This window comes from Juglans microcarpa x Juglans regia, chromosome 3D (genome assembly GCF_004785595.1).
Source record: "Juglans microcarpa x Juglans regia isolate MS1-56 chromosome 3D, Jm3101_v1.0, whole genome shotgun sequence".
Lineage (NCBI taxonomy): Eukaryota > Viridiplantae > Streptophyta > Magnoliopsida > Fagales > Juglandaceae > Juglans > Juglans microcarpa x Juglans regia.
The window spans coordinates 7,815,529-7,842,696 of record NC_054598.1 but is presented as its reverse complement, the minus strand read 5'-3'; the positions used below and the strand labels follow the sequence as shown (position 1 = coordinate 7,842,696).

The 27,168-nt window shown below is 32.3% G+C and overlaps 3 protein-coding genes across 6 annotated transcripts; all 3 read left to right on the top strand.

Annotated features, from left to right (window-relative positions):
* Positions 1 to 4,943: 4,943 nt before the first annotated feature.
* On the top strand, positions 4,944 to 8,883 carry LOC121256092 (probable beta-1,4-xylosyltransferase IRX10). The gene is made up of 4 exons (XM_041156733.1): positions 4,944 to 5,398; positions 6,556 to 6,944; positions 7,651 to 7,892; positions 8,284 to 8,883. The coding sequence occupies exons 1-4, from the start codon at positions 5,302 to 5,304 to the stop codon at positions 8,795 to 8,797; spliced, it is 1,242 nt and encodes a 413-aa protein (XP_041012667.1). The 5' UTR covers positions 4,944 to 5,301; the 3' UTR covers positions 8,798 to 8,883.
* Positions 8,884 to 16,951: 8,068 nt separating this feature from the next.
* Positions 16,952 to 21,220, top strand: LOC121256091 (transaldolase-like). Its single transcript, XM_041156732.1, has 7 exons — positions 16,952 to 17,306; positions 18,188 to 18,356; positions 18,620 to 18,669; positions 19,196 to 19,496; positions 19,919 to 20,107; positions 20,213 to 20,395; positions 20,589 to 21,220. The coding sequence occupies exons 1-7, from the start codon at positions 17,128 to 17,130 to the stop codon at positions 20,832 to 20,834; spliced, it is 1,317 nt and encodes a 438-aa protein (XP_041012666.1). The 5' UTR covers positions 16,952 to 17,127; the 3' UTR covers positions 20,835 to 21,220.
* Positions 21,221 to 23,056: 1,836 nt separating this feature from the next.
* LOC121256089 (peptidyl-prolyl cis-trans isomerase FKBP19, chloroplastic) lies at positions 23,057 to 27,102 on the top strand. 4 transcript variants are annotated; one of them, XM_041156728.1, is made up of 11 exons: positions 23,061 to 23,273; positions 23,349 to 23,418; positions 23,680 to 23,808; positions 24,662 to 24,747; positions 24,844 to 24,894; positions 25,230 to 25,310; positions 25,388 to 25,432; positions 25,841 to 25,896; positions 26,388 to 26,463; positions 26,545 to 26,691; positions 26,759 to 27,102. In XM_041156728.1, exons 1-10 carry the CDS (start codon positions 23,202 to 23,204, stop codon positions 26,638 to 26,640), a joined length of 762 nt encoding a protein of 253 aa, XP_041012662.1. In that variant the 5' UTR covers positions 23,061 to 23,201; the 3' UTR covers positions 26,641 to 26,691; positions 26,759 to 27,102. The 4 variants fall into 4 exon arrangements, with proteins under 4 accessions (XP_041012663.1, XP_041012661.1, XP_041012659.1 ...); XM_041156727.1 differs by having other exon boundaries at positions 23,058 to 23,418; positions 26,770 to 27,102; XM_041156725.1 differs by having other exon boundaries at positions 23,059 to 23,418.
* The last annotated feature ends 66 nt before the right edge of the window (positions 27,103 to 27,168 follow it).

Sequence of the window (27,168 nt, the reverse complement as noted above, 5' to 3'; positions counted from 1 at the left end):
ACCGTATCGGAGTTTCGACAGGCTACTAGGCAAGTGAATGTATTATCAAACAGCAGAAAATGAAAGAACAAGCATCTTGTGAAACATTGACCTAAAAAAATTAAGCTTAAAATGAAACTCACACATGACTACCTTTCCAATCCGATAAACTGACCACCTGGATGAAAAAACTCCATCACGACTCAGAAAGGGGGAGATTTTTGCATTTTAAAGGATCCGATTACGGATAATTGGGTCACATAACCGGATCCGTAACCGGATCCGAAATATTATTAACCGCCCGGGTTAATCCCGACGGATAACCGCCCAGATGCATCCAGGTTTCCGAATTCCAAACCGGACCAGAAAAGAAATCGGTCCGGATGCACACCCCTAATACAAGGTACGAGTTGCGTATCTCCGTATACAACCAACAAAAGGTTACATCTCAGCAAATATGAAAGCCCAATCACTAATCCAGCCCTGTTGGATCGTCATATTATTATCATTGAAAGAACACGCAAAGAAGGGGTCACACCAAAGGAAAGCCTAACTTTTCTTTTCTTTTCTTTTTTTTTTTTTTTTTATTAAATGAGAGGAAATCCTAACTTTTGTTGTGTACGGAATCCCAAAATATATGGGATTGTCTGTTGTAAATTGTATAAAATTAATGATTTGTATGACCTTTAAATAGATAAGTCTCTCATAACTATTTTGTAAAAAAATTAACCTTATCATAAAAAATTATTTTTTATTAATGAGATTCATTTTTTACAAATGGGCTGGACGGAACTTGTCTATTCAGGCTTGTACCTGACATTACTCTTAAAAAAAATCATGTGGATTCATGATTTATTCATTTTTTTCAAAGAGAATACATGAGATTTGCACATCTTAAGACTGTAAATATAATTTTTCAAAATGATATTTTGTAACGTCTCGATCTCAAAAGTCAAGGGAGTTAATCATGTTACCTAATAATCAACTTCAACATCTCTAATGTATTCTCCATATCCAATATATATTTTCAAAGACTCCAATCAAACATAAAATCCTCTAATATGATTAACTACACATACTAATCCATTAGATCCTCAATACAGATCCCAAATAAAATAGATTAACTTCTCCATATGTCTCAATTAACGTAATAAAATGAAATAGAGTTTAAATAAGTTTTCATAATTATCTAAACATACTGAAATCCATCTACTAAATAAATAAATCCACTAACAACAATAGTACCTCGAGGTACTCAACTACTATCATCAGCTAATCTTGTCCACGTATTTTATTATTGATCCTCAGCTAAATCATCAAAGTAATCTGAAATATTGTGAAGATAAATAAATGAGTTATCAATGACTCAGTAAGTAAATAACATATACTAATATGTAAACACGAACATTTACAGAGTTTAAAATACAGAACAAAATATTTAATTTCAAAATGCAAAATCAAAATATGTTACAAAATACAAGAGAGAAACTTTCATAAAACATTTTTATTCCAAAAATCTTTTGGCATATCATAAACTGAAACATCATCTTCATATCATATCGGAACATCACATTAAGATAAATATCATGTTTAATACGGTGGTAGATTTCTATGTAGAATTTTTCAATGATCATAAAATCCCTTCAACGTACATATTATCTCAGCCACATTAATTATGCATGTGAATGTTATAAAGTACATGGAGTCGTCAAATCATATACTTTTTTTTTAAATATCAAATCATATACTTAATAATGTTTGATACACAAACAAATCTTATCAAACTAAAACTCACAGATTATGCAATGTGATGTGGTGCATTAAATTAAATTGTAAATGATTTTTTAAAAAACTCGTAAAACTCACTTTTTTTTGTCTACTCCAACTGATCTATGATTTTATTTGCTGAGAAGGGGCACGTTTATTGGGGCCGTCCCTCCTGGCCCCTGCTACGGTGTCAGGAAGGCGACATATTAAATTCTATAATTTTATGTTATGGATAATACTATTCTTATCACTCTATTCATCCCTCTATTCTATTGTTTTGATTTTTTTAATTTTTTTATCTAGTGATTAAAAAAATATTTTTTAATAATATTATAATATTTTTTTATTTTTTTTAAATATTTAAAAGTGTTACAAAATACATGTATGAAAAAGTAAAAAAAAAAAAAATTCCTTTAACTAATGGTAGCTCAGTAGTAATTGAGAGCGGTGACTGTAGTATGATCCTTATCTTATTATTAATGCAATTATATTGTTTCTTATTTTCACTTTTTATTTTAATTTTTTTAAATATTTTTAAACATAAGAAAATACATAAATTTATTAATAATCACTTTCTCAAATATTAAATAAAATATTCGAGTGGGCAATAGTATTATCAAGATCTCCTTGATTTTCGATTTTAAATATGACAACCTATCGATCTTAAATAAAAAAAATTAAAGAAAATAATAAATAAGTGATAGGAAGTTTATCATTATCCATTTATTTGGTCTAATACCATACGGAATGAGTTTTTGGAGTATAGAGGCTCTGCCGTGGCAACTATGCGTGCTTGTGAGCCACACGCATCAATAACAGCATTAGCACTGATTTAGCAAAGTTTTGCCAACGTGGCACTTTTGACTATCCACTCAAAATTTGAATCTCACATGGATTTGTTATTTCATTAATAAAATATTATTATTTTTTTATGTTATTTTTTTATCTGATTTTTAATGCATATATTCTCTTTTGTTTTTTAAGTACTTTTTTTTTTTATATAATTTTCATAATTTATTAAAAAAACGTCAATCTTGACTATTATATGCAAGTGCATCTTGTGTCAAATTGGTGAAGTTTAGACAGGAAGATAGATGAGGTAGTTTTAGATGAAAGTTAAAAGTTGAATAAAATATTGTTAAAATATTATTTTTATAATATTATTATTACTTTGAGATTTAAAAAAATAAAATTATTTATTATATTTTGTGTAAAATTTTAAAAAAATTATAATAATGAAATAAAATAAGTTAGGATGAGTTAAAACAATCTTCCTATCCAAAACCATCTCATCTATGCCCCAAGAGTGTCCTACAGTGCGGTATGGTGGAACCATGAGATGTAATCTAGTTGAGGAGAATGTTAGGAGGCCGCCCACCGTGCCCACTGGAAATTTTTTTATTATTTTTTTAAAAATATTTTTTTACATTTTTTATAATTAAAAAAGATACACAACTTCACTAATAATTAATTTTTTAATCATTAAATAAAAAAAACCCAATAGGCAAATTCAGCTCTACAATTTTTTTCAAATTGTCACATAAAATATAATAAATAATTTTTAATTTTCAATTTTTAAAATAATAATAATATAAAAAAAAATATTTTAATAAGAATAATTCTACATACAACCGTAAAATGCATAAATACCGCGTAATTGTTTTGAAAAAAAATAAAATTTATTATTAAAAATTAATTTTTTTCATGTGAATCTTATATTTTATTTATTTTTTTAAATAATTACACGATGATTATATAATTTATAATTATAAATATATTTTTTTTAATAATATTTTATTCAACTTATATTTAAAAACATATTACCTCATTTCATAGCCCAAACCGTACCTTTAGTTGGGGTTGTAAGTAACGGTTGTGACCTTTTACATCCAGGAAGGGAAAAAAAAAAAAAACAGAGAAAAATAAATAAATGGGCCTGATGGATTTTGAGGCCCGGTGTCATAAGCGGATCGACATAGATCCTGGGCCCTAGCAATGAGAGCAAAATGAGGGAGAGGAGAAAGGTTTTAAGATCAAAAGTTGAGAGCGGGACGAAAGATCCCTTGCGAAGATGTTGCAACGATACCTTGTCCTTTGCGTTCTAATCCGACAAAAAAACATTTCCATTGACTTTTATTCTTCTTAAATACAGAGATACTAAAGTCTAATTATTTGCACGTGAAATGTAATTTAACGTTAAAAAAACATATAAAATACTCGTCCTAAACCACTTATATTATTCGTTGCTGAAGTCTAAAGGAAAATTCTATGTATAAGCAACCCCACACGTCACGTCTGTGATGTGTGGAGTTTTATTTTTTATTTTATTTTTTTTCTCTTATTTTTTACGCATTATAAAACAAAATTTGAGAATAGTTAAAAGAGAGAGGTCGGAAAGAGAGGCCGATGAGAGCTTGATGTCAAAGAGAGAGAGGTCAAAGAGAGACAATTTGAGGAGAGAGAGACCAATGAGAACTTGAGGAGAGAGAGAGAGATGGTGAGAAGAGCTCGAGGATGGAGGGAGGGAGGGAGAGAGAGAGAGAGATTGAGGGGAGAGAGAGGTTGAAGGTGATGGCGATGAGTTTGACATAAAACTAAAAGAAACAAAGAGTGTGAAGTGCGGAATAAAATAATAGCTGATATATAGCATGACTCTTAAATAAAATATTTCATCTAATATGTATAATTTCAACCAAAATTATATCCAAATAGAGTCCATGTTGATGTATTATTAGGAATGAGAAATGTCATGTACCATACTACTACTACTAAGTTTCATCTCATTTTATAAATATGTTATTTTTTATTTTTTAAAAAATAATAAATTCGAAAGATCATGACAGGTCAGTGAGCAGATTTTACTCTTAAAATCATAGGCGATTTAATCCCAATTTAAGTATACGAAACTAATCTTCAACTAAGAAGTTGTTAACTTAACCAATGACTGCTAACTCTTTGAACAAAGGAGGGTCGACAACCAAATACCAAAAATTGTACCTAATCAAACTTAATTCAAAAATAAATATTAATTTTTTTAAGATGTAGACTGCGAGATAATGAATAATAATTGTGGAGAAAAATTATTTTTTTATAAAACATGTGAATAATTCCTTTTGCCTTTCTTTCTTTTTATTTATTATTTTTATTTTTTATGGGACAGAACAGCTTGGCTCGTTTAATAGCTTGTGTCATGAGATGGACTTGTCATCAAACCGGCAAAGAAAACACAGCTTTCAGTAACCCGCATAGATTTGAACGAGTTTGCCGCAACTCCATCACACACAAATTTTTTTGCTTCTTCTCTGTTTCTTCAAGCAATTCCTCTCTGTATTCTCTATCAATTCCTACCTGAAAACCTCCGTTTGTTTTTTTATATTCACGCTCGTCAAGCCTAAACTCTAAGGAACCTCCACAACTACCTCCCATACGACGTTCTAACCATTAAAGTCCTCATTTATACAGCCTTTTTTTTCCTTCTCTTTGGAACCAAACCCGGAAGACCCATTTACGTCCTCGTCCGTTTTCTACTCAGACATTACGTTTGCGGGTAGCAAAATGAGGATTTGGGTGTGGGTTTTTCCTGTTCTTATCGTCTCTGGTTTTGTTTGGAGGGTTAGTGCGGACCAGAATGTGCGTACAGAGCGAATTTCAGGTGAGTTTTTGCTCGTAGCCGTTTTCATAATTACTTTATCGGTGAGATTCTAAGCTGTTCTTCTGTGCTCGATTATGCATAAGCTGTTTATATTCTCCATTTGAGGTTGTTGCCTTAGTTGACATCGAGTTTTAGGTGAGCGAATTCTCTGTTTTCTCCTTTAGGTAGCAGTGTGAATTCTAATAATTTTGCACTTCTGCTTCATAGGTAATCGAGTGTTGCGTTTTTTCCCCCTCCTGTTTGGCACTCTTAATACGTACTTCTATTCTAACTGAGATATATGTATGGTGAAAACTAGAAAATAGGGGCTACTTTTGGTTTTTTCAGAAGTATATTTTTGTTTGATAAGAACGCTTCTTAAAATGGTTTTCGGTGGCTTCCTTCCAAGAACATTCGTTAAGTGTATTCTTTTATATTTTGCGTCCACTAACAAAAGTGTTAGGAGTAAAGTACATGTTATTGTCTTCACCGACCGTGCACCGGAAAGAACTCCATGCTATCATACGTGTGCTCATTTGTCTTAAAAGGTCATGGTGATCGTGATGATAGGTATGTTGAAATTGCTTACTTTGAGACGACCTAGGTTTGATTATAAGCAGTTCACTATGATAACAAATGTGAACCCCCCTCCCTATTGTTGAATTGATCCTCACATTCACTGATCATATGTAATGATACATTGTGAACCGGCTCTGAATTGAATGGACTAAACAAATAAGTAATTAAGAGAAAAGATTCAGAAATTTGATTTGAATTATCGCTGCTTGATACTGTTTATATTTATGTGCATTCTCAAAATCAGTTGTCTGCTGTTTCTTTTAATGTTACGAGGGCTCGCCAACTTTTATTCCAACATTTTTCATGCTCCAACACTGTGGTTTAGATGCTTGGTAAACTCAAGATCCTGATTACTTCTGTATGTAGACATTGTGAGGAATTGTAGCTTCTTGTCTATCGGTTTTGATTACAGAAATATTGGCAAGATGTGATTTGATCAATTATGGATCTGTATCTTTCTATCCCTTTCTGCGGCATCCAGGCTTATTCCTTGAAGCATGGAAATTTTAAATGACTCTAGACTTACGGGATCAGATTGACTGACTTGGATTTCAAAGCATGAATCTTATTCTTAGCTGTGCTTGGTTTAAATGATGCAGGAAGTGCTGGTGATGTCTTGGAAGATGATCCAGTAGGAAGGTTGAAAGTTTATGTATATGAGCTTCCTAGCAAATACAACAAGAAGCTTCTACAAAAGGACCCAAGATGTCTGAACCATATGTTTGCCGCTGAGATTTTTATGCACAAGTTCCTCTTATCAAGTCCTGTTCGAACCCTCAAGCCTGAAGAAGCAGATTGGTTTTATACCCCAACATACATCACTTGTGACCTTACACCAACTGGCTTGCCATTGCCCTTCAAGTCTCCACGAATGATGAGAAGCGCAATACAGCTCATCTCTTCAAACTGGCCCTATTGGAATCGAACAGAAGGGGCTGATCACTTCTTTGTTGTGCCCCATGACTTTGGAGCCTGCTTTCATTATCAAGTAAGGAACTACTTTAATTTTCTTAATTGCTGAGAACCATTTTTTTCGGCCGCTGGGGGGGGGGGGGGGGGGGGGGGGCGCGCTGAATGAAATTGTGGCTGGATGCATGTTGGCAGTATGCTCCAGGGGCAAAAAAGACAATGGAAATAGATGCATCTTGTTTAGTTGGTCAAGTGCGAAATTATGCAAAGATTTATTTAATTGGAAACAATACTCAACTTGCACGCTTATTATTTGGTAGCTTCAGTTTTGTTGTGTTGACTTGGTATCAGTCTGGACCATTTCATTTCACCAAAAGGAAGGTAGGCGTCCGGATATCCCTTGGCTTAATTTAACGGGAAACATTGTAATGGATGTTTTCTTTGTACTATGGGTTTGAATGGTGTAATGTAGGATGAGGAAATCTAAATGTTCATCTTCGAGAGAAGTAAGACTGTTCATATGCGTACTCATTTACGAATCAACTCTTTAAATCCATGACCATAGCTGGCTCTGTCCTCTGTCCTCTCTTCTATGTGCTAGCATGCCTTTTGTAACATGCTATCAGGTTTTGGTGTGGGTGCAAGAGCTATTTTAACAATTCTCTTCCCCCACCCTACTTATTCCGGGTTCACTTTTATTTTGCGTGTGAAATCTTGGCGACATCTTAGTTCAAGGATCTAATACACTGGTCATCTGATGTAAGTTTTCTGTGTGTACTGTGTAGGAAGAGAAAGCTATTGAGAGGGGCATTCTTCCGTTACTCCATCGTGCTACCTTGGTTCAGACTTTTGGACAACGGAACCATGTGTGCCTAAATGAGGGTTCAATCACTATTCCTCCATATGCTCCTCCTCAGAAAATGCAGGCCCGCCTGATTCCCCAAGACACCCCTAGGTCCATCTTCGTCTACTTTCGTGGATTGTTCTATGACGTCAACAATGACCCAGAAGGTGGTTATTATGCAAGGTATGTACATACTGTCTTGATACAAGAAGTGTGTTGGAATCAAGCCTTAAGACTTTAGTTAGGTGCACTTTCCTTCTCAATCTAACTATTCTAAGCTGCATAGATATTAGGCAAAAATGTAAGCTTTCACTAGATGCAGTCACATTGCACCAATTGCAATAATTAAGTAGCTACCTGATCTCAGAGGACTGTGCAACCTTTAATGAATTGGATAGTGACTAATTTAGTTCAACTGAACTCCGCTTATTTGATGTTTCCGAGGATATCTTTGTGTGGTATCAAATGACATGGTGTGATGGTATCCTTATCTGGCTCTGGGTTCATTTACAGCCTCAAACCAAAAACCTCATTTAGCACTTGTATCCTTTTTTATGCATTCATTTAATTGCAGAGGTGCAAGGGCAGCAGTTTGGGAGAACTTCAAAGACAATCCACTTTTTGACATCTCCACTGAACACCCAACCACATATTATGAAGACATGCAACGAGCTATATTCTGTTTGTGCCCTCTGGGATGGGCCCCATGGAGTCCTAGGCTTGTTGAAGCAGTGGTGTTTGGTTGTATTCCTGTCATTATAGCAGATGATATTGTCTTGCCATTCGCTGATGCCATACCATGGGAGGAAATTGGGGTGTTTGTGGCGGAGGAAGATGTCCCTAATCTGGATACAATTCTTACATCCATACCACCACAAGTAGTTCTAAGGAAGCAGAGGCTGCTTGCAAATCCTTCAATGAAAAGGGCAATGATGTTCCCACAGCCCGCACAAGCGGGAGACGCTTTTCATCAGATACTGAATGGGCTGGCTCGCAAGTTGCCACATGACAAGAGCACTTTCTTGAAGCCTGGTGAAAAGATTTTGAATTGGACCGCAGGACCTGTTGGGGATCTCAAACCTTGGTAATGGAAGCAGGTTGGACTAAGTTACGCTTACGCATTGTGTTATGTACCATGATTTGTTTTTTGTGTAGTCCTCGGATGAACCGAGAGTGAGAGAGAGAGAGAGAGAGAGGTGTCCAAGTATACCAGAAATGTAGATAAAGGCATTATGTAAAAATCTTACAACATTTAATAGTATTAAGACTATGTTTCGAAACAAAGATTTTAAACTCAGAGTTTTTGTACCCAAAAGTCTCACTTTCATGAAAAACATCGTACCCCGATTTTGTCACAAATAAAACTAAAACAACTTGCATAAATTTTGAAATAATTTCTCGAGTAATGAGAAATCTCACTAACTTGATTTTCTATCTTCTTGCTTTTATTTTTCGGAGATGAAAAATCTCATGAACTTTGTTTGGTTGGATCGATGGACTAAACTATTTATAAATTCCGCCAAAATAAAAAGACAAAAGTTGACGAAATAGAAAAAAGAGAAATGATAATTGCAGTCATTTTAGTTTTAAATAAACTGATAGTATAATTAGATATATTATTTTAATTTTAACTTAATGATGTGTATTATTTAATTTTTATTTAATAATAACACAAATAAAACGTGTATGATGTGGTACTAATTTTAGAATAATATTATAGAATAAATTATTTGTGGTTTATAAGAGCAACTCCTTATATTTTAAAAATTTTGTAATATAAAAATATGGATTTCAGTACCCATGGTAGAGTTTAGGAAGATAGATTTGATGATTCAGTAGTGTTACAAACACAAATAATTTGTTAAAAAGCGTATTCATAAACGGTATAATTTTGTGTGATTTGTTAAATTTACTTTTATGATAAAAGTAACACCACATCAATCTACATTATTTTATGAGTTTATTTTTATTTAATTTTTTTTATATTTAAGATATTTAAGTAAACTAAAGATTTATTTAGATAGTGAGATGAAATAATTTTATATGAATTAAATAAAATATTATTAAAATATTATTTTTTAATATTATTATTATTTTAAAATTTAAAAAAATTAAATTATTTATTATATTTTATATTAAAATTTAAAAAAATTATAATAATAAGATGAATTAAAAGTATTTCTATATCTAAACAGATTGTTTAACGATCAGGGAGTAGATAAGTGAAAGAGTTAATAATTTATTTATTTATTTTATTATTATTATTTTATGAAATTTGGATAGTGGGTCCCACCCCGGCGGCAATCTCGTGGTTGCAAGTTGCAAGCACGAGAAGATTCCTTTTTGCTAGTGCCATATCCTTAGCTTTAATAAATTAAAATATCTGCTATAATGAAAGCTGCACGTGGCTACTTAATAATTGGGCTGTCCCCTTAGCTATTACAATGATCGGATCCATGGGGTCAACCAACTCGACAAATCGATAAGTGTTATGTCAATACTAGCAACTTGTCGTCAAATCTAAGTTAATTGCCCTTTATACGATTCTATAATTTCTTCTTTATAGAATTTAAATTACCTATGTACCATTTATATCCGTGTCTCTTGAGTTACACTTAAAAATTAATAAATATAAGAGTTTTGTTATAATAATAAAAAATACAAATACAAATATTTTTTTAATAGCTGAGCAAATTTGTAATTAAATTTTATTAGATATATCTTTTTTCAAATTTATTCAATTATTTACTTATTAGGTTAGTTTAGCATAATATATTTTTGGTTTTTTTTTGGGGGGATTGGTAAAATAAATTAATGTTGATGTGCATCATTATTGGCTTGGCCAAATGCATTTTTAAAATTTAGCTAATATCACACTTTTTTACATTTACCTAATCCATTTAAATTCAATCCCCACATTGGATTAACTATTCACTCTTTATATAATAATAAACTATTATTAAATTAATAATTTTTTATTTAATTTATTTATATCACATTTTATAATTCTACTAATTTTGTATTAATAACAATTATATTCTAATTAAATTAATATTAAAAAATTCATATTTTCAAATGTCATTTAATACTAATAATAAAAAATTGAGATTAAACTTATATAAAATTTTATCTAAATTTCTTATTCACTAACCAAATATCTAGCACTAGCAGCATACTCATTTCAATGTCAATAAAAAATTTGCACTTACATAAACACCTACAAGTAGTTGGAGTAAGAAATTAGCATTTTAATGTTTGGTGAATCAATTGTGATTCTCCATCTTTGGCCAATCATTGTAGCAGAAGTTCAAATTGTTTTAGAAATGTACAATCCAATGTAAACTCTTTTTGCCACAGATTATCTAAATTTTAGTCATCCTTCAACTTTGGCCTCTCATCCTTATTGGTTTGGTCAAATTTATCTTCAAAATTTAGCCAATATCACACTTTTTTACATTTGCCTATTCCATTTAAATTCAATTTCCACATTGGATTAGTCATTTACTCTCTCTATATAATAATAAAATATTATTAAATTAATAATTTTTTTATTTAATTTATTTGTATCACATTTTATAATTCTACCAATTTAATATTAATAATAATTATATTCTAATTAAATTAAATTAATATTTATTACATTTATTAAATATTAACTTAACATTAAATATTAAATTAATATTAAATATTAATATTAATAATAATTATATTATAATTAACTTATCATTATAATTAACTTAATAATTAATATTAATTTATTAATTTATTTTTATCACATTTTATATTTAATAATAATAAATCAAACCAAATTTTTTAATTACAAAAAATACCTACATATTTTGTGAAAAGAGTGAGAATTGAATATTTTAATATTTGACTAATTTACTATTCACTTATAAATTTAAAAAATTACTATAATAAAAGTCTAAAATTTTATAGAGATGTCAAATCCAATAAGATAGTTTTTTAGCATATATTAACTAAAATTTAATTACTGTTAGACTTTGACCAAACGAAGATATTCTAAGACATAAGAGGGCTGGTTGGTGCGTTAAAAATAAAAAAATAAAATAAAAAATAAAAGGCTGGTTGGTGTGAACAAAAGTATTATCTGATTGACCTCTGGTAAGATTTGATTTGTATTACGACAGACTAATGATTTTAGAGAAAGTCTACTTTATTTTTCTAATTTGATATTTTTATTTAACCGTTAATCGAAATTTTTTTTTTTTTATTTAATGGCTAAGAAAGTGATTTTAAGTATATTAGTGTATTTTTTTATTTTTTAAATATATTTAAATATGTTAAAAAAATGTGAAAAGTAAAAAAAAAAAAAAAAAAATTTACGCTGGGCGGTATGCCCAGCGGTCAAAATGGGGCGACATAGTAGCCGCCCCCATGATTTTATTCCACATGTAAAGGCAGCTTCTTTTTGTTCCAAACTTTAAAAGAGATTCAGGATTGGATATACAAATTATTTTAATTCATTTTTTATCGTTATAATTTTTTTAAATTTTTATATAAAATATAAAAAATAATTTAATTTTTTAAAATTATAAAATAATAATAATATTAAAAATTAATATTCTAATAATATTTTATTTTACTTATCTAAAATTATCCCATCTCATCTAATCTCGCTGTCTATACAAGCCCTCAGATTGATGGATCCAAATGTGCAGGTATACCTGAAGGTCGCTAGATGATGTTCTTCCAGCTTAAACCAATACCTATAAAATATATATTTTCGGAGGTAATTTCTTGTAGATCGAAGCATATCTTCATAGGCATTTTTCCTCTCTATCATAAGACCCAAGCATCTCTTCGACACAATCCATAGGCTATATCTCCCTCCTCCCTGGCATGCCCGAAATCTGTTCAGTTTGTTTTTTATTGATCTTTTCTAGTTTGCTGTCCAGAGTAAGGAGAAACGTCAATCTACTGCTTCTCCTGCCTTTAATGACCACAATGCGCTCCACAGCGGGCCTCCCCAACTGTCAATCTTCCATATAGCATAAGAAAAACTCCAAACGGAGCTACGCGTGAGATACACGCGCCTCCGCACCAAGGGGTGCCTGCTGCTGCAACTCGCAGCATTTCCAAGGCCAGCGACCTCAATCCTTTGGACCTGACCATTCTCCACTCTCCTAGCGTGGCGTGTGGCTCCACTATCCCAGGCAGTCATTCGCTAATGATTTGGTGCATCTTCAGTTTGTTATATTCCTATATTTTTACCCTCCCTAACTAAGGACCATGGGAAAGAAGTAGTAGAAGTTTCCGACAATTTGTCTAGATTAGCAAATACAACACATATCACTTAACTGCGACTTCCAGTCGAAGTCTTACGGTCGAAGTCTTACGGTTCATTTTCGGACTGTATTAAAACCGCTTCAAGTGGCTTTCCCTTGTGAGAAATGAGTGAGGGTTAAGTCATTGGCACCAGATCCTTCTTTTTTCTTGTGTTGTATTTGTTGGTTTTGGATAAATATTGGGGCCTCCCACCTTATTGACTATTATATCTTGCAATTGTTAAATATATTTATTATATGCTTGCTGAGGAAAAAAAAAAAAAAAAACTAATACACTACTTCGTTGTTGCCCATTTTGGACTCCACAAATTGGGAAAATTTAAACTTAAATGGTAAAAAAATATAAAATAAATGAAATTGAGTATTTCATGGTAAGTAATGCTATTTGTAAGTCTCAATGCGTAAGATTTTTTAGTAAAAAAATGGATTATATTAGAATAAAAATTACCTTTTTAGTTTTACTATTCATCATTTTTATACACCACATATTATATATATATTTTATTTTTATTTTTTTAATTAATTAAATTTTTCTACTCATTATGACACATTTAGTAAAAGAAAAAAAAAGTATAATGTGTTCGGAATCTTGGATGATGAACAAAATTCTTCATACAAAATATTAAAGTGTGTTTGGATGTTAAAGTGAATTGAGATGATAAAATATTGTTAGAATATTATTTTTTAATATTATTATTATTTTGAGATTTGAAAATTTTGAATTATTTATTATATTTTGTGTTAAAATTTGAAAAAATTATAATGATGAATTGAGATGAAAAAAAAAATAAAAAATACAACTCAATTACGTCACGTGTCACATCACCTCCATTTTCGTTTTTTTCCTCAAGAAATAAAATTTAAGAAAGTAAAAAGAAAATCATTTTTTCCTCAAATAAACCCTCTATCCCTTGACAAAATCCCACCCACCTACCTACCCGCTGCTCTTCCTTTCCGGTAAGGTAAGATGTCAATTCTCTTGATTTTTGTTTTATTTCTTTTTGGATTTCACTTATCGATCTACCTCCCCCAACCAATCATACTTCGTTTTTGTATCACTGTGATTTACAGCCACATTCGATCATCTTCATCTCACTTTTCACCAGTACAAAAGCCACGTGCATTGATCTTGTGGTGTTTGAGGTCTGCGAGTCTGATTTGTTTGAATTGTTTCGTCCACCGTCTTCTTATTTTTCCTAAAACGAGTCGTACCAAGTTACCAACAGTAAAATTGCTGTGCATGTGAAAACTCGTACCAATTTTGCACCCAATGGGACCCTTTTTCTTAATAAAAAAATGATATATATATAATATTTACAATTAGAAAATGCTACTATTTCTGTTGGTGGATCCTGCTAGAAGTTATTATTGAGACTTTTTTTTTATTTTTTATTCTATTATTATTTTTTACTTAATGATTAAATTAATATTTTTTAATAATATTGTGATTTTTTTATTTCTTTAATAATATTTAAAAGTATTAAAATATATATATAAAAAAAACTAACGGGAGATCCAACGGTGAGAATAACACCACTCATTTATAATGACTTATACAATTATCTTTTAAATGAGATATATTTTTATAAAATAATTTATAATATCATTTTATATAGATATCTCCATTTTTAACCATACGCTTTCACATTTGTTGTTAGAATAGTCAAGATAACGTGTTCAATAAAATAGTCAAGATATCTTTGCAATGACTTTTTTTAAACATCGGATCAATTAAAAAAAATCCATATTGGATTGTTGATTTCACATTATAAATATTTTAATTATAAAGAAATTTTATAAAAATAAATTTATGAACTAGCATGTCTTAAAATGATACGTTAAAATATAAAATTATTTTATTTTAAAATAAATCTAATATATAAAATATAATTTTTATAAGATTTCTTTATATATATAACAATTATTTTATTTCTCACTTATTCTTTTAAAAAATATTCGGTTTGTGACACCTGTATTGAGGTTTTTTATGGTCCCCGTTCTATCATTCCTGCGGGACTGTTAACATTCATTTGCCTTTTTTTTTTTTTGAAAGGCTTAACATTCAAAGTACAAAATCAGCAAGTACAAAATCAAATACTTCTACAGGTTTGAACTTTTGGTCAATGTTACGTGACTACTGAATAGTGACATTATCTCATTTGTTTTTAATAAATATCTCATCTCATCTTATTTTATTTCACTTTATCATTATAATTTTTTTAAATCTTCATACAAAATAAAATAAATAATTTAATTTTTTCAAATTTTAAAATAAAAATAATATTAAAAAATACTACAATGTCGTCTTTTGACCTCCAACTTGATACTTGGATCTACGAATACCACTTGGCCTAACGGTAGGAAACTCCCGTGAACGAATTATATGCTCTTGACATTGTTGGGTGGGAGGCGTGCCTCGTTTTTCAGGAGATTTAGCTCTCGTTTATACTTGAATTGAGCTCTTTATAAATATTAATGAGTTAAGATAATAGAGTAAATTTCATAAAATTGATCTAAAATAAATTTAAATGTGTTTAAATGTTAATATAAATTTAGATATATTTATAAAAAGTTAAAAAAATTACGAGTTTCGCATGTAAAGAGATATTGAGTTAAAAAAAAGTTGACTCTCACATATAAACAAATTTTAAATTGATATGAATTTAGTAATTTGAGAGTTAGATATTTAGATGTCAAATTCAGTTTAAAATTAAACTGAACTGAAAAGTAAGATAAATGTAATAAATAAATATATATATATATATATATATTGTTGTATAAAATATTTAGAATACTCTCAATTGACATGCTTGGTCAATAGAAGTGTTTGATTTTAAAACCTCAAGAATATGTTTCGTGCGATACCACAATTACACTTAAAAAAATATATATTTTTGAGTCTTCTTATAAAAATGCCTTCTTATCTATTTTTTTCAGTCGCTTGCTCTCGCTCTCGCTATTATTTTTATTTTTCTTAAGGTCATACTGATACACCCATCACAGCCAACGAGGGATCAAAATCTCTTAAAGTAAACCTATAAACGGTTATGATTATGATTTCTTAGAATTTTTGTCAAACTTTAAAATTTAAATAAGAGAGACGTGCATATTAAATGGTTCATGTAATATTTTTAGATAAATAATAATTATAGTCGTGAATATGTAAACGTCGCGTAATAACTTAAAAAAAAAGTGAATGAATACGGGACTAACATGAAAAAAAATTAATTTTTTAATAGTAGACTTTATTATTTTTTAAAGCGATTACACAACGCTTATACACTTCGCAATTATATGTAACATTACTCATTTTTTTAAGAGCTTGTTTGGAAAAAGTTTTTATCTCATTTCATCTTCTTTCCAACATCATTCAAACAAAAATACTTTTAAGTTTCAAACTAATCATTACAACTATTCCAAATTTTCAAACAAAAAATAAAAATTAATTTAACTTTTTCAAATTCCTAAACAAAAAAATATTAAAAAAACTATATTTTAACAATATTTTAACTCTTTAATATTTTTTTATTCAACCTTTCTCTCTAATTTCTCAAAATCCCATAAAACATTAATATTTGTTAGGATAAAAAAGAAATTCACAAATAAGAATAAATATAATAAGATCTAATTGATAGAAATAGATAAATCTTAAAACAAATAAGTGGAAGAAATAAATTTATAAAATGAATCTCATCGTATTTATGGTGTATTAATGTTGACATCAACAATGAGATAGATTGATAAAATGAATTCACTAACACAAATATAAATTACGTAGAATTTACTTTATAAATCTATTTATCTCACGCTCTAAATTATAGAGATAGATTAAAAAAAAAAACTACAAGATATACAAATCCATCTAATTATTAGAGGAAATTTGATTTATCCATCTAATTTAATACAAAAGAAAAATGGCATAAGCAATGAGGTGGGCCACCTCTCAATGTCTCTTACCTGCCCGTTTGGTCAAATGGAGATCTGCTCTCCCTGATCTACTTTCCCTTTCATATAGTCCAATACCTCTAGCCATCGTTCGTCTCGTCACTTATTGCCTCTGTCTCGCTCTGTCTTTGTTCTTCTCTAGCCATTGTAGCGCTTGATCAACCATGGCAACCATATCCAGGCTCACCACACCGAGCCCTGCGGCTTCTGCTTCTACTCTGAAACCCAGATCTTCGCAGCCTAAGACTTTGATCGGTTTCTACAGCGGAAGCACTTTCATCGCCAAAGTTTCATCTTCCAAATTAGCCGTTCGCAGTAACCCCGCGATCAGGGGCCCTTTGGTGTATGTCTAGTTTTTTCCTACACTCTGGTTATATTTTTTTTGTTACTTTTGTAGACTGGTGAAGTTGTTGTCTTGATCTTTATAGGGATCTCTCTCTGTGGTGATAGGTTGTCTGCTATTGAATGATCGGTTTTCTTTAAGTTATTGTTTCATTAAGATCTATAGAATATTTCGTTCTTTATCTTTTTTGGATTTGATGTCTGTATAGTGTATTCTATGGTTCATTGATCTGCTCATTAGGTATCTCTAAATCCTTGGGGATTATTATCGGCGTTATTGCATTAGGACAAGTTGCATATTTTGAAATTTGACAATCACCTTTCTTTGTTTTGTTATTTTTTCAAGACACAGAATTAGATTGTGTTGTTGCCCTCAAAGGTGACATTTTGGAACATAGTAAGGAGGGACCATCTCCACTATTTGTATCATGTGCCTAACTTGAAACGTATTGGGGTTCCTTAATCTCGATGTTTTTACTGAATACAACCTGTTTATGATCTGGCTCCTCTTCTGCTAAAAAAGCTGTGCATATTGAATTCCTTCCTAGATGCATATTCAATCTCATGCGGATGGATTATAGTTGAATTTATTTTCTTCCTCTACTCATTTGTCGTTATTGGATACAATTTCCCAGGGCTCTCGACCGCAAGCCTCAATTTTTAGTGAATTGTATTTAATAATCAGTTCTCAGCCTAAGATATTATTTTTACAGTACTTCATAATACGATAATTACTCATTGATGGAGTAGATTGACATTCATCTTCTGTATTTATTTAATGTAATATATGGCATTTGCTCGGTAATTACCTTTTGTTGAATTGTAATTTTTACGCTCAGTAAAGAAAAAACTTTGCATTCTTATATTTAGTTGTTCTCTCAGTGTCAGATGTTCCCAAGGTGGAAATGGAGGTCCAGCAAAGAGAACAGTTCTTCATGATCTCTATGAGAAGGAAGGGCAGAGTCCATGGTATGATAACCTATGCCGGCCTGTTACAGATCTGCTTCCTCTGATTGCAAGTGGTGTAAGGGGTGTAACTAGCAACCCAGCGGTAATTATGCATATATTTTTTGTTGCTGTTTATTATTATTACTATTATTTTATAAATCTTCAGTATTCTCACTTATCAAAAATATTTTCAGAATCCCAAATTGCATGGGAGGATGAGGCTTTGTGGAGAGGGGGGAGGGGGGGGGGGGGATTAAATAAAAAACATCATTTGTACATATAGAATTCTATTTTCAGATGATTCTCGTGTCATTTATCAACAATTCTAATCCCATGTAGCTAAATGTTTAATATACATGATTGCAGATCTTCCAGAAAGCAATCTCTTCTTCAAATGCTTACAATGATCAGTTCAGGTATCCCATCAATTGGTTTTTACCACACTTTACCATTATTTCTTCACAATAACAAGAATCAATAGTATTTTCCTTTATGGTAGCCAATGGACTATCAAGGTAGAACAGGGACCAGTAATTGAATTTTCTAGTAAACAGCTAAATTGAGTTTAAAGAATTTATGCCTATAATTATTAGTTACACCAATACTTAAGAGATTAATTGAGTAATTGAGCATTTAACTTGTAACTTTGTGTTTACTTATATATAAAATAAAAAAAAAATTGTAGTTTTGTGTTACCAAAATGTCCTAAACTAATGTTTGAGGTAAAAAACTACAGTACAACGTGCCTTTTACCCTTTTCTTGTGGCCTGATGTATACATAATATCTAGAAACTTAATGGGCTGTTCTTTGATTATTGTAATTCCATCTGTCATTTCAATTCTTGTGTGTCTGATCTCAGAGTATTGGAATCTTGGGGATTGATACCCCACATCTCCATCTAAAACGACTCCACTTATAAAAGAAATTTTTGGGATCTTTAGGGAACTTGTTCAATCAGGAAAAGACATTGAAGCTGCATACTGGGAGCTTGTGGTGAAGGATATTCAAGATGCATGCAAACTTTTTGAGTCAATCTATGATGAAACAGATGGTGGTGATGGATATGTTTCTGTGGAAGTTTCCCCTAGACTTGCTGATGATACTCAAGGGACTGTAGAGGCTGCAAAATGGCTCCATAAAGTGGTTAATCGCCCCAATGTTTACATAAAGATTCCTGCTACAGCTGCTTGCGTTCCTTCAATTAAGGAAGTTATTTCACTCGGCATAAGCGTCAATGTGACGGTAAGTAGTTGTTTATGATGCTTAGCTTAAAATATATAGCCCATAAGTTTTCAAACAGTAGGTTCTCTTTATTTTGATATTTTGATGTCTTGGTTTTTATTTGGCTATCACCTTATTTCTCATTGTCTGTACTGCACGGCTAACTGTTGTACCATTTCTCTTAACGGTTTATCCTTCCAAAGTGATTGTAGTAAACTTGGTTGATTTGGCCCTTAATAATTGTGATAGTATTTGTAAGAAATGACCTCTTCTCCTCGGTCAAAAGGCCTTTCTATGTATGAAGGAAAATGGAATATCAACAGTATTTAATTATATTGGTTATGTTAAGATTAGAGTGGTAGAATAATGAACGCGTGTCAAGGTTTTCTGAGTTGCATTTTAATTTTCCTGGATTCTAACCATTTCCTGTTGTATGTGCACAGCTCATATTTTCCCTTTCTAGATATGAAGCAGTCATGGATGCTTACTTGGATGGCCTTGAAGCTTCTGGATTAAGTGACCTCTCCAGAGTTACAAGTGTTGCTTCCTTCTTTGTCAGTCGAGTAGACACCCTCATTGACAAGAAGCTTGAGAAGATTGGAACCCCTGAGGCCCTAGATCTTCGTGGAAAGGTAAGTGGACTGCGATTTTTTTTTTTTCCCCTCCCTGTGGAGGATCTAGAATCCTAGATCTGGAAGGTAGAGATTTGCAATTTCGTGACAAATTACTGTTTTCAGGCCGCAGTTGCTCAAGCTGCTCTGGCATACCAGCTCTACCAGAAGAAATTCTCTGGTCCAAGATGGGAAGCTTTGGTGAAAAAAGGTGCCAAGAAGCAGAGGGTGCTGTGGGCCTCGACCAGTGTTAAGAATCCTGCCTACCCTGACACCTTATATGTTGCTCCTCTCATTGGACCCGATTCGGTGAGCCAACTCATCCACTTCAAGTCTGGTGCTTGATAGTAGTTGTTAATAGTATTACCGAAGTGAAGATATATCGAATAGCTTAGTCCTTTTGATGCAAATCAGAGTTGAAGTTCATGTGTGTTCAAACTCAATTTTGCTAAGCTCAAACTTTGTCCCCTTTATATATATGTTGGCATTTTCCCTTTTGCAGGTCTCAACCATGCCAGATCAAGCTCTCCAAGCATTTATCGATCATGGTACCGTTTCAAGGACAATTGATTCGAATGTATCCGAAGCTGAAGGCATTTACAGTGCACTTGAGAAGTCAGGCATTGACTGGAACGATGTTGGCTCCCAGCTTGAACTTGAAGGTGTGGATTCTTTCAAGAAAAGCTTTGAAAGCCTGCTCGATACCCTGCAAGAGAAGGCAAACTCTCTCAAATTAGTCAGCCTGTGAGCCTTATGGATTTGCTTATCTGTGTCATGTTACATTAATAAAACTAGTGGGGTGCTGAATCCTGCTGCAAATGTAGTTGAGGAGTGCATATCAAGACGACGACGACGACGTATTCGTGTATGAGTATGTTTTATTGGGTCTATGAATGGAAATGGTTAGGGATTTGCCAATAAGAAACGTTAATAAAATTAGTGGGGTGCTGAATCCTGCTGTAAATGTAGTTAAGGAGTGCATTTCAAGATGATGTTTGATGTATTCATGTATGAGTTTGCTTCACTGTGATGTTAGGTTTGACGGATCTACGGTTGGATCATGGTCAGGTAATTTGTAAAGATTAGTAGTGATCTATGAAATATGTAAGTTTTTGTTTTTCTTTCCTCTTAAAATCATTATCAAAATTCACTTTTTCTATTTTATATATTGATTTTTACAATATATCATACATTAGTTGATCTATTTTTTTTTTTATCTATATCATTTAAATATTATATTTTTTAATATTTTTTATTTATTTTAAATATTTTCTCTAACTGCTAATGATATCTTCATATATTTTGATATTTGCAATATCTTTTTATATACAATATCATATAATTATATCTTATTTCGGATTAAATCAAATTTATAAGTTAAATTAAAATATAAATTAATTCAAAAAATAAAAAAGAAGAGATTATATTATAAGAATATTCTATCTCCAAATTGTGTGCCTTATTTATATATTCCATCCATTTTTATTAAATTACGGCCTTGAGAATTGTTAGGCCAACCCCACCAAGCTGAACCCTCAATCTCAATTTCAATTACGGCCTTGAGAATTTTATTAAATTCTCCATAAGAGAACAACTCCTAATATGAATTTCAGAAAGAATTTAACAGTCAGAAATACCCTCCCGCTATTCCAGAGGCAATGGATGTCCTTTAAGCCCCGTTTGATACAAAACGATTTTATTTTATCTTATTATTATAATTTTATAAAATTTTTACACAAAATATAATAAATAATTCAAATTTTTTAAATTTTAAAACAATAATAATATTTTAAAAATAATATTTTAATAATATTTTATTCAACTTTTTACCTTAATTTAAACTATTTCATCTTATACCATTATCGAACCGAGGTGTTAATGTTAAGAAAAAGAGCTCAAACATGCAGCAAATGAGATGGAGTCGACGAGCAATTGAGATGGCGCCAAACACACGGCTTCTTCGGCCCCAAACACAGGAAAAGCGTGCGAATGAGAGAGAGAGAGAGAGAGAGGGGGGCTGAAATGAAAATAGAGCAACTTTCGATAGTAGGGAAAAAAATTAAAAACAGTTCAGAGGAAATAAAAATTAATTAAAAATGTTTAGATTTGTGAACAATATACTCTACATTTAGTGGGATTATTGTAACAAAATGTTAAATAAAGATCAAATACAACATCCGTCAGAGGGGATTTTTTTTATCAACTTTCTTTATAATTTACAAAAAATTGTATTTTACAAAATCTATGTAAATGCTCCAATTAAAGAGTACATCCTAGAATGTTAGATAGGAGCAAGTTGAGAGGTGTTTAATCACATACAATGCAATAATAATAATACAAGGCACTCAAAATTTCCAAGATGCTGCTGCCTTGTGTGCATTGTGTAAGAAAGGCCAACTTGCCTAGGGAAAAAAATAAAAAGAGTTCTTGCTATTTTTATTTTTATAATTTAGAGAGATAAACACATAATATAAATTTTACGGTTAAGATTCATATAGTCTGTGATAGGACTTTATATGGTTATCTATAGATTGCTTCCATCTATTTATAAATTATAGAAAATATTTTTAAAAAAAATTAAACGGATCTTAAGATATAAAAAAAAAAGATTTATTTTAAATTTTTCTTTTTGTAAATCGTAATATCTTCTCTACCATAAATATGTAAAATCAAATAAATATTTTTATAAATTAGCTGAAAAAATGAAAATAAAAAGAGAAATGATATTTGTAGTTATAGCGCACTTCTCTTAAAAAAAAGTAAATAAATATAATATTTACATTAAATTAAATTTTTAATAATAAATCTTATTTTTTTAAAAAAAAAATATATATAACGCTTACACAATTTATATCTACTATATCTACTAGACTACTCGTATGAGAAAGGAGTTGCAAATCTCAAAAGAAAACCAAGGGGGAGACAGATTTGATTCGAGCTTGAATCGATAAGCGATGGGTCCACGTAGACACGTAAAAAGAAGTCGAAACAATTTAAAGGTACAGCCACATCGAGTGCTCTGAGGTAGCAGTAATAGAGAAGAGAGGCTGAGGCCGTTATCTTCCCGCGAAGCGTTGCGTCCCACTCCCCGTAAACTCGTCACTTTTCGTTAATTATGGCGTCGATTTCAGTGCTTGCATCTCTACAACCATCCCTGAGTTTATCTGTTTCCAAATTTTCGACTACGGTACGTCATCGTGTTGCTGTTTCTCTTCTGTTATATACGTGTGTGTGTGTGTATAGCGGCCATTTGGTGTTTCAGGGATGCTGCGGAACAACTACTACTGTTTCTCTTCATGAACCTCAGAAGTCTTCCCATTCGAATATATGCGGTTAGTTATCTCACCTTTAATTTGTTCCTTCGATTAGAAATTTTTTAGTTTTCTTTTTTCCCAAGTTTTTTAAAATCTTTATGCTGAGGGTTAAATTTTCTAGCTTTCTATGCTCTGTATGCAAATGGATATTCATGAGTACATTAGATTGTGTTTATGTCAACATTTGTTGAAGTGGTGAACGAACATAATGCTTTATTCGAGTTACGATGCTATAATACTTTGTTTCTTAAATCCCTGTTGTATCTTTTTTGTGTAAAGGGAACCCTGCGGCTCATGGGCAAGTCATTGAGCGAAGAGGAGTGTTAATATCAGCTATTGGAATCCTTGCTGGATACTGGTGGGATGCGGCAATTGATGGGATGGCCATGGCATCTGAATTCACCGACAGTAATTCACTGTTTACCCTATTTATCTTGCTGATAACGCCCAATTTCAGTATACTCGTGCTCGTGTCTTTATTGTGTTTTACCGGCATGTCCTACGAGCATATCATAATTTTTCCAAAATTAATGTCGGGTTTGGATCAATGAAGCAATTGCCTACTCTTTTGTCTTGACTTAAGCCTTAGTCACGAGTAATAGATGCTCAATCAATCTGTAATTTGGATTTTCCATGATTTAATCAATCTGTAGTTTCACCTTAAAGTCAGCCCAATGATCTGATAATGATTTTTTTTTTTTCACATCCATGGTAATTCGGGACCTCCATTAATTGGATCAATAACTTGATAATCCGTGCCTTGATCCGCCTCTGCTGAAATAATAGGTAGTTCCTTCAGCTATGGGTTTATATGCCGTTAGTCTAGCTTGGTCATGTCTCAGAATACTACCTCTCCCCCTCCTCCCTTTTCATATGATTTTATGGATCATTTAGAAGGTTTTGCAGCGTATATAGTTTACATTCTTCAATCTTGGATTCATAATAGTTTCTGTGACTATTTATTCTGTATGTAACCTAGGTTTGGGGGCGGAACCAGGGGCCCAGCCCCCATCCCCCCCAACCCCCTAGTTTAAAACAACCAGGGGGTGCCTCTGAGGCCAATGGCCCCCCGGGGTGGCCACTGGTTCCGTCTCTACCTAGGCTGATTTCCATGCAGTGACTATAACATATCACTTTGCTCTGTATACCACAGTCCTATGGCCATGGACCTTAGAGTTGCCTTGATATGTTAAAAGATGATTGATATAGGGGAATGTTATAGCTCTAAATACGAACTGTCATTCTAACGCTGGGAATACAGTGCCTGCAATCAGGGGGAAGGACTATGGCAAGACTAAAATGCGGTATCCAGACTACACAGAGACAGAGTCAGGTCTTCAGTACAAGGTTACCTGTTGAAAAGTACATTATAAGGCCTTCTTGCATGTACAAGTCCAACACCATAATTTAATTATCTGGTCTAATAAAATATTAAAAATGCAGGACTTGAGAGTTGGAAATGGCCCCACACCAAAGATGGGAGAGACTGTAGTGGTAAGCCACTAATTTTGTCTATTTGTTGTATCATGATGTGGAATGAATGCCCATCTAGTCACCAAATTTAAAACTAGACAAGGTGCCGACTAGCGTTGATTTGTCTCAATAAATTTGCTTTTAGATTAAGGAACATGAACTTCTTATTAAATAAGTGAATTCTTTGTTGAAGTAGTTTTATTCATCCTAGCTGAAATTTGGACACAGTCAATTTGGGAGTGGATGATGTGGCTTTATGGGAGAAAGCTCCATTCGTTGAAAAATATATAGTATACATGTGTTTTATTCTCAAATTGTGTAACTCTAGCATCTCATGGGTGATAATCTTATTTTAGGTTGATTGGGATGGTTTCACCATAGGATACTATGGCCGCATATTTGAAGCCCGAAATAAGACCAAGGGTGGTTCCTTTGAGGTATGGACTCGTCCTTTAACTAGAGTTTCTATTACACTCAGTTTAAAGCACAATGATATCTAATTGTTTATATGCAGGGAAATGACAAGGACTTCTTCAAATTTAGAGTAGGATCGCATGAGGTAAGGATTACTCTTTCCCCATTCGAATGGCAAACATTGCTGTCCTTACATGCTGTATGAGATGAGCTGAAAAAGTACTGTCTCCTTGAGTTGCCAATTCATTGTGTTTCGATTCATTTGTAACTACTGCCCGTGTTTAATGGCCATGCTTGTCTGCTGTCTCATGTCGGCAAACAATTAATTCTTTATTATTTGCCATTTCTCTATTTATGGATTCATGTCATAAGCTACTGTTTATTTTTAAACTCAATTGTGTAACTTTATAAATTGAAATTCCATATGGATGTTATCGACTATTCTGTCATTAATTGTACCATTTTGTTTGTAATTCACTTGTATTTTCAGAGGCACATGTTGGATATTCAAAATCGAGGCTTCTAATGGTTCTCTGGTGCTCTTGAATGGCAGGTGATACCAGCTTTCGAGGAAGCTGTTTCAGGCATGGCTCCGGGTGGTGTTAGAAGGTGCTGCATCTGGTTTTCTGAAGTAGCATGGCTAGCCTGATAGCTTATCTTATTCCGTGATAAGTAATTTTTGAGTAGTTTCTTAAAAAGTAGTGCACATGCCATGCATCGAGTATATTAAGAGGAGTACAACTGAAGATAAACAGTAGTTTATCCACTGTTGTGTGATCTCAAGAGCATGCCCAGGTTCCTATCCATAGTTCCTTATGGCCCATTGGTGTATAACTGTCTCAAGCATTCTCTGACTACCAATGTAAACCACGAATGCATTCTATGGTTGGATTTGTTAAATTGACACACTCTTTCATATTGTTTTGGGTGAAATTGTGAACTCCTGGATATTTTACTCTTAAGTTTCTCGACCTTGATCTCTAAACTAGGATGGCTGTATCAACAATGTATAAATGCATATTATGTGTGGCTAGCCAAAAAAGAAGAGGCTGTATAGAAAATTGTATGCAAATTTCACAATCTATTTGACAGTGTTGCAGGATCATAGTGCCGCCAGAATTGGGATATCCTGAGAACGATTTCAACAAGAGTGGCCCAAGACCAACAACATTCTCGGTAATATTGAAGTCCTGCTAATACTAGCATTAATACTTAATGTGAGTCCTTACAAAGTTGCACTGCCAATGTGTTTCAAAGGGCCAACGAGCTTTGGATTTTGTACTGAGGAACCAAGGGCTGATAGACAAGACTCTTTTGTTTGATATTGAGCTCCTCAAAATCTTATCGAACTGATTACACGTCGAGGTCAGCACGTGTCGCCAATGCCAAGATCTGAAAATTGAGGTTAGCTTGTATTCTGTTTTGTTCCTTAACAGAGAGTTTTATGTATTTGAGTCATGCTTTAATCCAGGGTGCATAAAGATTATGACCTGGCAGAGAGACATGGAACATCATCATCTTGACGATAATGAATGTGAGCTTCTATTGTTTTTATATTAGCACTGGCCCTTGATCGGTGGACAGAGAGATCTATTTTTTATATTTTACCTTTTATTTCTTTTGTTGGGATCTAAATATTATGGCAAGTAGCTTCGATTGGTTTTGTTACCACTTGTCATTGCCCAGCAAAGTAAGAAAGGCTACTAGCCGGCCCTTGTAATTAGAATTTTTGTTTCAAGATTCGGTTGTACCATCATATCATTATCATTGTAACTACATGCGAGTGGAGAAAGGCTGAACTCTTTTTTTGCGGAATGAATTAGCATTAGAGTTGGACCCAAATTTGACTCGAGCATTAGCATCTTTGCTTTTGCTTAAATG